Source organism: Spermophilus citellus, assembly GCF_964194105.1.
Source record: "Spermophilus citellus genome assembly, chromosome: 1".
Classification (NCBI taxonomy): domain Eukaryota; kingdom Metazoa; phylum Chordata; class Mammalia; order Rodentia; family Sciuridae; genus Spermophilus; species Spermophilus citellus.
The window spans coordinates 270,764,217-270,777,469 of record NC_138182.1 but is presented as its reverse complement, the minus strand read 5'-3'; the positions used below and the strand labels follow the sequence as shown (position 1 = coordinate 270,777,469).

The following is a 13,253-nucleotide window of genomic DNA, read 5'->3' as shown; positions in this document are numbered from 1 at the left end:
AGAGTGATGACATGTTTTTGGTTTTCTATGTGAAACTATACCTATGAACTGGCTACAAAAATAAATGTTTTGGGGATGTATTCCATTTCTTGGAGTCTGTCTTCCATGCAGTCTCAACCTTTGTTTAACTTGGTTGACTGCCTCCATGCAGAGTGCTAAAGGCAACAAGATTTTTCTGGAATTATGGACTGTGAACTGGAAATGCAAAAGATACAAGGAAAACATTGTTTTTTTTAATAGCTTTCTTCCTGGGGCTGTAGCAAATGTATAAGTTTATACCAGTGAGAATACATAATTCTTTTAAAAAGGAAAATTCATGTGAGCTAAAAAAATTGATTTTCTGAACAAATTTTCTACAATTATATCTTATAATTAGTTTTATTAATTTTATATAAATATAGATAAATATATGTGAGTAGTTTGGGCTAAGCATCATAGAGAGATTCAACAAGAGGAAGCAATGATGAATTGTTTCAAGTGACTTTGGAAAAATTACAAGGTTTTGAGATGAAATGTTTTTTTTTAATCTAAAATATTGTCAATACTGAGTCCTCTGAATTACAAACTATCTATTCCTATGAATAAGTAGAAGCCAAATATTTAAATCATTAAAAATTTAAAAGGTCCTGCAAATAATATACACCAGTATGGGCAAGTTGGCAAGGGGAAAAGTGGAGTTAATATCGAAAATATTTAACAGCTTGAATTTCACAGATACCAAACAATCGGAATGGTTGCTGATCCTACATCTAGCTATACTAGTGTATGTCAACTGAATACTAACCCTGGAAGAAAGGAAAATGCAGAGCAGGGGTTGCCATCTGTGTACAAAGCAGGAGCAGGAAAGATGTATGTGTGTAAGGAAGTATGTATTTAAATATATAAACATATCTGCATCAGCATCATTTATCAACATGTATAAAAAATTTTGACAGTGGTTGTCTTTAGAGAGGAGAACTGAGGAAGGTCACCATATAGTTTACTGTTGAAAGCTGGTCAATTTTGAGAGAAAAGGAGACCATTACTATCACTCCAGAACAATAGGAGTAAACTTGTACAGTTGTGAGTAAGTCTGGGCATAAATCACCCCATTACTGATAGCCAGCTTTGGGAGTTGGAGATGATGTACCTTTTTTTTTCTTTTTCTTTAAATAAAAAGACTCATAGGGAATGAATGAATATTCAATCTGCAATAAAATTGGAATGGGAGAATGTCACTTTTTTGTCATTTTTGCCTTTCCATCATTATCTAAGGTAAAAAAATAAATTTGGCTATTCTTGTTATTCTTGTTAAGGGTAAATATGGTTATTGAAAATCTTGTCTAATAAACTTATTAACAGAGATAATGATCAAGCAACCTCTGAAACTAAGAAGTCAATATTTGTAATTAAATAGAGTTCGAGCTGTTGATTTGCTAGACATCTTAGTAAGCTTGGGTGGTCTTTACTGTTGCTTCAAGGGGTCCCGTGTAGGAACTTGTTGCTCATTGTTTCCTCATCTTTCAAAGTCCAGTTCTAGAGTATGGGTAAACTAAACTCAAATATCATTACTCTTAATATGTTATTCAGGAGTATATTTTTTCTAGTTACATTGGTTTAAAAGTAGTACATAACATTAATGTTAGTAAATTCAGAATCTGATCAGTTGGGGAAAAAATATGTCATGTAACTAGTGAATTAGAAACAGCTGCAGAGGACTTCAGACCTTAGCACAAGAAGCATAAAGAAATATCAAATATAGGGGCTGAGGTGCAACTCCGTTGTAGAGTGTTTTGCATTCAGAAGGTCCTAGGTTCAATCCTCTGCATACACACACACACACACACACACACACACACACACACACACAAAGTACCAAGTTAAAAAAAAATGTGCTTCCCACCTGGAAAGAAGTCTGTCTCTAAGGAAACTTTCCTTGATTACATAGCTTTATTCTCTATTTTAAAATTTATATTCTAAATCTATCACTTATACTAGATTCATTCTACATTTGTAACAAGAGGATGCAGCAGTCTACTTTAAGAGCATAGTTAAGTCCCCAACACCCAAATCCTCCCTAGTTGTGCTATCTTCCTGCTGTTGAATCATTTGACGTATATTGCATGTAATTCTTGACCTAAGAAATTTATAGGCATTAGCTCATTTAATCCTTAAGAAAATGATCAAAATAAAATCCTGTGAGAAACAGGGTAATCATCCTCATTTAAGAGAGGAAGGAAACAGCCTCAGAGAGGGGGAGTAACTTGCTAGATCACATGGCTGCTCAATGGCAAGGTCAAGGTTTGAACCCAAGCTGATAATTGCAGAGCTGTACTTTTAACAGGGACACTGCACTGTGTCCTGGCTCAGGGTTGGCAGCCAAGAGACTTAAGTTCCAGTTCCAAATCTGTGACTTCCATATTTTCTAAATTAAAAATAGGACATGGAAATTGGCAATGGGTTAGGGTATTTCTTGGGTTTTCCCCATGAAATCCAAGATGTGAAGTTGCCACAAGAAAGGAGGATCCTACTTCTTCACCAATGAAGCAAGAGAGGGATAATTAAGGCTTCATTTGTTTTATAAAAGTAGAAAACCCTCCTATGTGCCAATGCTGTTCAAAGTACTTTACACATATGAAACTGTAATTTTTATAAGTCCTATGAATAGCATTATCATTCTCATTATGGTGGTAAGCAAACTAATTTATGTTCCTTGTTCAAGGTTAAGCAGCCAGTGAGATGCCAACTGAGGCCAGTGGTTCCTGAGTTGATGCTCTTAAGGAGCCTGCTGCAGCCACTTTTTACAAATGTAGAATGAATCTGGTATAAATGACAGGTTTAGAATATAAATTTTTAAATTTTTTTAATTTGGTACTGTGTGTGTGTGTGTGTGTGTGTGTGTGTGTATGCAGAGGATTGAATCTAGGACCTTCTGAATGCAAAACACACACTCTACCACTAAGTTGCACCCCAGCCCCTATATTTGATATTTCTTTATGCTTCTTGTGCTAAGGTTCAAAGTCCTCTGCAGTTGTGATATCTCTGGAAGTTCAAGGAAACACCCAACACACAAATTTTCCTCAACACCCAAATCCTCCCTAGTTGTCCTATCTTCCTTCCATTGAGCTTTGGGGATTGCTTGAAGAGCTAAGGAAAGCATGAGTCTAGAAAAGTTGTAAAGGGAGGTAAGTTAGAAGACAAGAAGATCTTAGCAACTCAGATACGGGGTAATAAATTGAAGGTACAAAATTCAAACTGGAAGTTGCTACTCTTATAAGTCTTCTCCACCTGCCTAAGTCCTTCACTTCCCCTCCACAAACATACATGCACTGCAATCTGGTAAGGAAACAAACTGCTGCAGTTATTTCTTGCCAAATCACAAGCATTCATCTGATGCCAATATCCATTCCCCAAACATCAATTAGAATCCTGAGTGTGTCAAGCCCTAGGTATTGTGGGGAAAAGAAATGAATGAGATAATTTCTGGGCTTAGGAGCCCTAGACAGACCTGAGTTTGCCTGCCTATAATTCCTTAAATGTGTTACTTTGCAGTTCTAATAATGACAGTTCCATTTTTTGAGCCCATATTGGGGATCAGAGAAGCAGTTTATAAATTCCATCTCTAAAGTACATGACAATTTTGGCAGCTATGCGATATTATCCCCATTTTATATATGATGCAACTGAGATCCCACTAATAAACTAAGATCAAATGAAGTTCCCATTCTCTTTCGATGGCATCCTCCTGCAGTTTCAGTCTCAATTTTCTTTCCTGTGAAATGGAGTTGAATGATGTCATTCTGCTAAACCTGCTGTAAAAATAAGGAGAATATATAATCAGGTTTAAGCCCTTACATGCTACATGGTGATTCTTACTATTAGAGGAAACAGACAGAGTTGTGTACAGAATCTGAAGTGCATTATGAATTACAAGGACGGAGCAAACTTTCTCACCTGAGCAGAGTCTGATTTTGTGGTATTTGCATGGAGCCTTGAAAGACGAAATGTGTTTGGTGTGTGGCAACAGGTGGTGAAGGGGGTGGGGTGAGAAGTAGAAAAACATTTTCTGGGTGAAATTTAAAGCATAAAAAAAGAGATTGTCATGGCCAAAGTGGATCTTTGTGATTTTTTTTTAGAAGCTTCAAATTTTCAAACATTTCTAAAGTAGCTAGAAAATTTGAACTGTTACCTGGTAAGAAGGAAAAATCATACCATTGACTCTCCCAGATTACATGGGATTATATTCACAGAGCAAGGTGGGTATTTTCTCTCTTTGCTAAGTAATACCTAGACCAGAAGGGCAGAGATTATGTAGCAGGACTTCAGAGAAGGAGTGATAAATGTCAGTGTAGAAGAGATACAAATGGAGAAAAAAAGATCTGGAAATGAGGCTTCTGAGTCAGTGCAAACTGTGTCCTCGTTCCCTTTACCTGTGTGCCTCCAGACCAAGTCCCCTAGACAGAGCTAGTTCTAAAAGTAAGCACATTCTGCTGCTGGTCTGGATACAGCTGAAATATCAGCACTTAAGATTTATTAATACTTAGCAAATCCTGTTCTATTACTCTACAAGGAGTGTTCTGCCACATCTCCCTAACAGCAAAAGAACTTAAATGTGGATAGGAACAAGAAAACTGTTGTAAACCACAGAGATGCTAAACCTTGCCATACTGTTTAAAGCGTGTAGCCTGAATTTACAACTCAGAGTCTTTGGTAGAAACTTAAAAGCTTACTTTCATTTTTTAAAAGTAGTTTCCACCTAAGAGTCTCAATTATAAAATATGGAAGAATTTGTCAGTATATATTTGAAATTTAAAAAAAAAAACAGTAGATAAGTATCAAGTCAGCGTAAATCAAACAAAATGGTTAGAAAAATGGTGAGAGAAAAAAGATAAGTTGTTACTTAAGTAAACGTGAGCAAGTCACTCTGAGACAACCAAAAAAAGTATATGCACAACAATAGTCCTCCCCTTTCAAGAAACTCTCATAACTTATTTTGCCATAGAGGAACTTAAATGTTACAATATCTTGCTAACCAATCAGCAATGCTGCTGGCCTCAAACCAGGAAGCCCTTTAATGTATAGTATTTTAAACTGTGCAAGTGAGACTTCTGGCTATCAGCTAGTTTTTGTTCCCTATGCTTGTAGGATGGAAAAGCAGATGTGAAGTCCCTCATGGCGAAGTTTAACACAGGGAGCAACCCGACAGAGGAGGTCTCCGTCAACAGCAGGCCCTTCAAAGTCACAGGGCAAAACTCCCCTTCAGGAATACAAGCGAGAAAGAACTTGTTCAACAACCAAGAAAATGCCAGCCCTCTCACAGGACCCGGCAATGTACCTAAGTTTGGGACTCCCAAGCCACCACTGGCAGTGAAACCCACTTTTGAGGAAAAGCCTGACAAGGAACCCAAACCCCCATTTTTAAAGCCTACTGGAGTGGGCCAAAGATTCGGAACACCGGCAAACTCAGCCACCAGAGACCTTGAAGCAAAAGTGGGATTTCTGAAGCCTGTAGGCCCCAAGCCCATCAATGTGCCCAAAGAAGATTCTAAACCTGTATTTCCTCGGTCTCCTGGAAACAAGCCTTCCCTTCATGGCGGGAACCAAGACCTAGACTTGAAGACACCAGGCCCAAAGCCGGGACCCACTCCTCCAGCTCAGGACAATGAACAGAGGCAAGTGTTCCCAAAGCTGGCGGGCACTAAAGGCAAGTTCGTGTCAGTATCACAAGATCATGACCCCAAGGCCCTGTTCCCCAAGCCTGCCTTTGGCCAGAAGCCATCCCTGAGTGCGGAGGACTCCCATGAGGATGAGAGCCCCACAAGAAACCTGTCTGCCCAGAAAGGACCCTCACCGTCCCTAGGAGCCAAATCCAAGAGCGGCCCTTTAAAACCCCCCAGGGAAGACCCTGAAAATAAAGGCCATGGGGGTGACACTTCAAGTTCACCGTTTCCTGGAGTGGTCCTGAAACCCACTGCCAGTAGAGGAAGCCCAGGGCTCTCCAAAAATGGTGAAGAGAAAAAAGAAGATAGGAAGATAGATGCTTCTAAGAACATTTTCTTAAGCAAAGTGAACCAAGAGGAGTCAGGGGCATCTCCCGCCAAGTTCCCTAAGGCACCTTCCAGGGTGACAGTGGGGGGGCCATGGGGCCAAAGTCAAGAGAAGGAAAAGGAAGAGAAGAACTCAACAACTCCAAAGCAGAAGCCATTGCCTCCCCTGTCAGTTTTGGGTCCACCTCCACAAAAACCCAGCAGACCACCAAATGTGGACCTGACCAGATTCCAAAAAACTGCTTCTGCAAACAGTGAGTTATTTTCTTGTTTGCTAATCAGTATGGTTTGTTCACAGCAAAGGGTATTTTTCAGTTCCCAGGGAAACATTTCTAACAAGAAATGATTTCATAACTGGTACTTGTGTATATGGGATGAATTTTCTTTTCCATTTTATCTTTTCTGTTTTGTGAAAGGTCTGAGAAAGTTGAAGTCTGAGTTCTATGTAAGCATTCTATTAAAAAAAATACCTTGGTGGGCTAGGTTTTGGGGGGAGAATATGGGAGGAGGAAGGAAGTACGTCCATATGATTGGTAAGTGAATTTGCTTAATGATAATTATTGCATTTACTTCCTTATTTGGGTTTCATTTCAGTAAAGAGACTGAGGTATGTTACCTTTATGACCGCAAAGGAGCTAGACAGAAAGTGAGCAAACTTCTAAGTCAGAAGTTCTCAAAGGGGACAATTTTGACAATCAGTGGACATTTGGCAATATCTGGTGGCAAATTTTACTGTAACAACTGGAGAGTGCTACTGGTTTCTAGATGGTAGAGGACAGGGGTGTTGCTAAGCATCCTGCTGTGCACAGGACAGCCCTTGATACAAAGAATTATCCAGACCAAAGTGTGAATATTGCAGAGATTGAGAAACTCTTATCCAAATCATTTCCAAATATCTACACCATTATTCATGTTTAAATAAGAGAGGAATAGGACTCTTAGGAACTGGCCCTGTGTGTTTCCTATTTTAGCTGGTTATTTTTCCAATATAAAGCTTTCTGAAACTTTCTGATTCATAAAGTAGTACAAAGCTAGAAAATTATACTGCATTATTCTCCTTCTGGGTGACTAGTTTAGTTTTCTTCCAGAGATATCACTGCAGTATAATGGCATGTGGTATAATTTGATACTGAACGACTTGGCAAAGATTTTCAACCCTTCATCATAATGAGGAAAGCTTGTGCCTGGGATGATTCATGTTTTTGGTGAATGATATACAGCTGTTGTTTATTGTAAGGGGGTTGGTAAAAGGATGCTTACAGAGACCATACCACTATTAGTCATATTTTTCTCCTAACAAAACTATGGTCTAATTAAAGCAGTTCTAGGCCTAACAGTTGTTTTTCTTTTTCTTTTTTTTGGGGGGGGGTGGGGGATGGGGAAGTTACTGGATATTGAACTAAGGGGCACTCAGCCACATCCCCAGCCCTATTTTGTATGTTATTTAGAGACAGGGTCTCACTGAGTTGCTTAGCACCTCACTGTTGCTGAGGCTGGCTTTGAACTCACCATCCTTCTGTCTTGGCCTCCCATGTGGCTGGGATGATAGGTGTTCACCACCAGGCCCAGCTCTAACAGTTGGTTTTCATTGTTGCACTGTGGAACCTTTGTGTATCACCTACCTGAGATCAGCATATTCCTTGTTGGTAAACAGATAAATGATCAAATTCTCCATTAAGAAACCAAGTTTGGAAGGCCAGGCATGTTGGCACATGCCTATAATCCCAGCAACTCAGGAGGCTGAGGCAGGAGGATCACAAGTTCAAAGCCTGCCTCACTGATTAGTGAGACACTTAACAACTCAGCAAGACCCTGTCTCTAAATAAATACAAAAAGGGGTTGGGGATGTTGCTCAGTGGTTAAACACCCCTAGAGTCAAATCCCCAGAATGAGAGAGAGAGAGAGAGAGAGAGAGAAACCAAGTTTGGAATGACCCTGTGATTATCCATCCATCTTCTAGAAAGATTCAACCCTGTTACACATGGTGTCTCCTCATTTGTCACCTTGTTCTGATGCTGATTTGTAACTCAGAGCTCTTACTGTTGTGAGAACCTCTAAATGATTCTTATTTCCCTACCTTATTTCTTCTATGCCTCAAATAAAAACTTAACTATCATAACATTCATTTTATGCTTCTGAGTTTATGCCAGGGATATAGTTCTTATATTAAGCAGAAATTTGGGGGCATTTTCTTGCATGCCCCCGCCATCTGTGTTCCCACTTCTCTTCTGGTGGTAACACCTGGTGCTAACATGTGGCTCAGTATCATGCTTTTGGATAAGTTTCTCAAAATGCTAGGGAGGACCTCTTTCTGGCCCCCACCAACCTAGCAAGCTCAGCATTGAGTGATTCTCAGTGTAGTGGAAGGACAGGGGACCCAGGCAGAACTGCCAAATAGACAGTGTTACCCTTGTCCTCTTCCTCCTCCCCTTCCTGGTCCTCTTTCTATCCTGGCCTCCCTCTCTGTTATCCAGATGCACAAGAAGTAATGTTTACTTTAGATACTGTCATCGATGAAACCTTTCCTCAAGATACATTGTGCTCCCAAAGGTAGCCTGTTCCCTCTTCTATCTCTCCCACAAATCAAAACTCAATCTCTCTCAATGTCAACTGACCTCAACTTGGTGTCAGGATAAAGCAATCTGATTCATAACTTCAAATTCTGAATAATGTCCTTTTAAGGCATTTACATCATTTTTTTATTAAAGTATCTAACTTGTTTTACATTTTTGAAACAGAAACTACATTCTGGCTCAAAAACGCATGAAAGAAAATTCACCTTGAGCCCTGGTCTGCCATTTGCTGGGTATTCCCAGCCCTTGTCCTGTAGAAACTACTCTTCTTCATTTGTACATGTTCATCCAAAGTTTCTTTATATCTTTTCACATCTTGAAAAGGAGTAAAAAATTATTCTTTAGAGATGCATAATATTCCAGTAAATGGATGACTGGCTTAATTGATTTAACAATTTGCATAGTTTCTGTACATTTCCTGTTGAAAACAATGCTGCAGGAAAATAAGCTGGTGCACATGTAATAAAATATGCATTTATTTTATGAACACAGAAAATTTATTAATCATCAGGTCTATGGATTCCTGATCCTGCTGCTGCTGCTTTTCCTAAACTATACTATAAATATGAGATAATTTAGTATTATATCTAGGAAGGTATAAAATATACCATAATTAGAAAGTACATGTTCATGTTATATAATATCCAGGTAGCAAGATAAACAGTTGGAGAAGAATTAAAAATTTTTGTAGCAAAACAAAGAATACTGAGAGTCTATTCTTTATCATTCTAGAGTACATTAGTGGCAAATTAGTAAGTATATATGTATACAAATATGTGGTATATTTTATGTATAAATCTTTAGGTAGGGAAGATAGTTTAAGAGTTCAACAAGTGTAAGTATCTCTTTCATTTCACAAGTTGGGGTTGAGGACAGCAGATGTGACTTACCAAAAATCATACATCCAAGATTAAAATTCAGGTCCTCAGATTCCAAGTTCATATTTTATCACATACCTTCCTGCCTCTATATCCTGTGACTTACCCAAAATCATACATCCAAGATTGAAATTCAGCTCCTCAGATTCCAAGTTCATATTTTATCACATACCTTCCTGCCTCTATATACTCCATATACTACATGTTTATTATTGTGTGTATGCATATTATTTATATTAAATATTTACATATGTAATTACAAACATAATTTTAAATCAAAGGACTCTTAAAGTTATCTGTTTTAATGCTGATAATATCCCATGAAATAAATAGAGCAATTTTTTGTTTCTGTTTTTGCAGTGCTGGGAATTGAACCCAGTTACTAATCTATGCTAGGCTAGTGCTCAACCACTGAGCTACATACTCAGATGTTAGAGCAGCTTTATTTAATTCATGTTAAGCCAAGATATAGTGTCTGGATTATCAATTTTTAATAATATTAATAGGTTGGGGACTAATAATAGAGTTAATAAATATTAAATAAGATTGTGTTTAAAGTGCTTAACAGTATCTGGCATATAGTAATAGCAAAATGAGTAGGCACTGTCAATACTTTTATTATTTTCAGTTGCATTGATATTTGATTGCAAGGTCTATCACATAATTTAATTTTATATTATAAAGATGATTCTAGATATTATAAACTGCATTTTATATGCTTTTGTTTATGATATGTAAATTTCTTAGTGATTTATGTAAAATGTTGATGAAGATTAAGTAATCTTTGCTGAAAGAAAGGTTTGCCACCAGAATTCCCTAGAATGTTTTCACTCAGAAGCCCTCTTCCCAGACTAAAGGTGGTATAGAGCAACAGATGCAATTCAGATAAATGGCTCCAGTTAACAGTCACCCCAAGATTTGCTGCCTCCTGCAAACTGAGTCCAAGGGAAGGCGTCTACTCCAGCCAGAAGGGGAGAAAAACAGCAAACCCAGCACTGATAGTTGTTATCCTGAAATTGGTACCATATTTTCTTTCCCATTACCTATCTATCAGCTTGGAAGAAAAAGAAATTTGTCCAAGTTGCTGTGAATCATTATCAGCCCCAGCTGCTTAAATTGGCAGCTTCTGGGGAAGATGTTTCTGGGCATGCTGCCACAGACCCTAAAGTTTTCTGACATTGGAGTTTTTATTTCAACTCTAACAAATGTGTGCCCTAAATACACCTTGCTAGACATGAATTTTCATATCACAGGGTTTCAGGATAAATTATTTTCTGCCTGGTATAATTAGAAAATTTGCCCATTTGCTTACAAAAAGATGGAAAAGAAAGGAGATGATATGCTTTATAAAAAAATGAGATTCTATTGCCAAATGTTTGTCCACTAATTTTTTTTTTAATCCACAAGATTTAATAAATACCTATTGGAGCAAAAATAGAGATTTACTCCAAGATTTTTGTTGTGTTTAGAGGTAATTATGAGTGTATTTAAATTAACTAAAGCTTCTTCTAATTATCATTATACAATATAGGCTTTGAAAACTTTATTTTCATATCTTTCTGCCTCATTTCTTCTTTTTCAGGTTAATATCCAGTTTCTTAAACCTTTTCCCAGATGTACTTTCATCTTTCACCATCTGTCCAATATATTAGCTATTAAAATAATAATCATTTATTGAAGACTAGTCATACACCAGATATACACTCCTCCCTTTTTATTTCTCCCAAGCTATTAAATAAAATTTTGTGAGGAAACTGAAACTTAAGAGACGTTGTAGTGTAACTAACCATGGATGATCCTCACATCCCTCCGACTCCATGGACTCTGTCCTCACTGCTTACCCCAGCCCATGCTGAGATTCCTCTCCTGAAATATAGGACAGCAGGAGATGATCAAACACACACAATTATGCATAAAAGCTCCTTGTTTTCTGGCTGGGGTTGTGGCTCAGCGGTAGAGCACTCAGCTAGCACGTGCGAGGCTTTGGGTTCAATCCTCAGCACCACATAAAAATAAATAAATAAAGGTATTGTGTCCATCTACAACTAAAAAATAAATATAAAAAAGGCTCTTTGTTCTACTTCCTTTCTCTGACTTCTGATTGAAATATTTATTATTATTATTATTATAAATACCACTATAAACTTCATTAAAATGAAAAGAAATTTGCTTATCATTCTCTCATTTGGAGCACAGAAATAATACAATTTTTTGTCAATATCTTAGTTTTGTCCTCTACAAAAGTCTATTTACCCAGAAGGCAGTTGCTCCCAGATTTTCAGTGTAAAATTTTAATGCTAAAGTAATAACTTCAACAAATTGAATAACCCTTGCCAGTAGACAAGCATTCAATGGAGACAAGAACTTGAATAGAGCTTTGACACACAATGAATGATATACAGAGCATCTTTCTTGCAGATCCATTTAGCTCACTCACTTGTAAACTGTAAGCTTAACTCTAACACTTTGCTTCCTGAACATGGAGTTAATAACTTTTTTCCAAGAACCATTTAAGATTATGAAAACCTAAACTTCTTAAAAAAAACCTCCAAGATATCAAAATGTTCTCTGAACTCACTTTTCCTTTGGCTCTGTCTGGTTCCCAAGCCAGTGATCAGGGTCTTCTTCCCAATAACCCACATGATGACCCACAAACAAGGTTTGAATTCATAAGAACCCAGGGACAGACTGTTGGTTTGCATGTAGGAGCTAGTAAAGACCTGGGAAATATTCGGTTCAATCCTTTTTCTAGTCTTGTTCTTGATACTGGAGAAAAACCAAGACCAATTTTTCTATATGTCAACTGTACAAATGATCTGTTAAGTACCTTGAGAGATACAGAGATAAGGCCAGGGCCCCAGAGAGCATTAACAAGGGGCTACAAGAATAGCATGCCCCCTCTCCACCTGTGTATGTGTCATTTCAACTAATCCAACTACAGCAACTTGACATCAAAATAAGCTTGTGGTGGCCTGGGTTGTAGCTCAGCAAGGTACTGGGTTCAATCCAACCCCCAAAAAAGAAATAAATAAAATAAAAATCTTAGGCTATTATACCAGCATGTGGCAGAAACTTCTAGAAGGTGATGGAATTAGGCTATTTCTAGGAGTGGGTAAGATTTTCCTTCACAGATCCTGAAGCTATCACCTTTGTTTGTACCTTCATTCTTCTTTTATATGTACTATTTTATATGTAGCCTGACCTTATTAGATTATGAAAACCTATCTTCAAAGCCCATATTGAAAACCTTAATGTCAGCGTGTGGCAGTATTTTCCAAGTATTGCTTCTAGCCATTACAGGAAAAAGTGATTCTATGCTCAAATACCTTTTAGAAATTTGGTGATAAGTGGTTTTCTTTATAGTGGGATTTCTCCAAGAATTAATGTACCACTGTGTGGTTGGAATCTAAGAACAGGGACATGAAGAGCGGAGATCAGGACTTTGTTTTAACGCCTCCCAGACTAGACTACTTCAGGACACTGAACACTGGAGGCAGAGCCCTCCAGCACACACACTGGAATTGGACGTCACTGTGCAGTGTGGTTCAGATGGAGCTTGCCACAAGGCCCTCACCATGTAATTCTAGACTCTCATTCTCCAGTGGGCCTGGCATGTACATTGTGTCTAGTGTGCACTCTTAACTTTTAGCTCTAACCCAAGCCCAGTTTGTTTCGTTTGCCTTTCTTGATCCCTGGGAGAGCATTTTTCCATAACACCTCTAGGTCTTCCATTTCAGGTTGAAATTTTTGGGAGCCACTTATCGTTAACCAGTTGG

General features: G+C 38.0%; 1 protein-coding gene across 3 annotated transcripts in view; it reads left to right on the top strand.

The window, feature by feature from the left end:
• FYB1 (FYN binding protein 1) overlaps nucleotides 1-13,253 on the top strand; it is a 170,529-nt gene that overhangs the window by 61,260 nt on the left and 96,016 nt on the right. For all 3 annotated transcript variants that reach the window (XM_081293860.1, XM_081293858.1, XM_081293859.1), the window contains exon 2: nucleotides 5,125-6,280. In XM_081293860.1, the coding sequence (XP_081149986.1) occupies nucleotides 5,125-6,280 (1,156 nt within the window). The remainder of the gene's footprint in view (nucleotides 1-5,124; nucleotides 6,281-13,253) is intronic.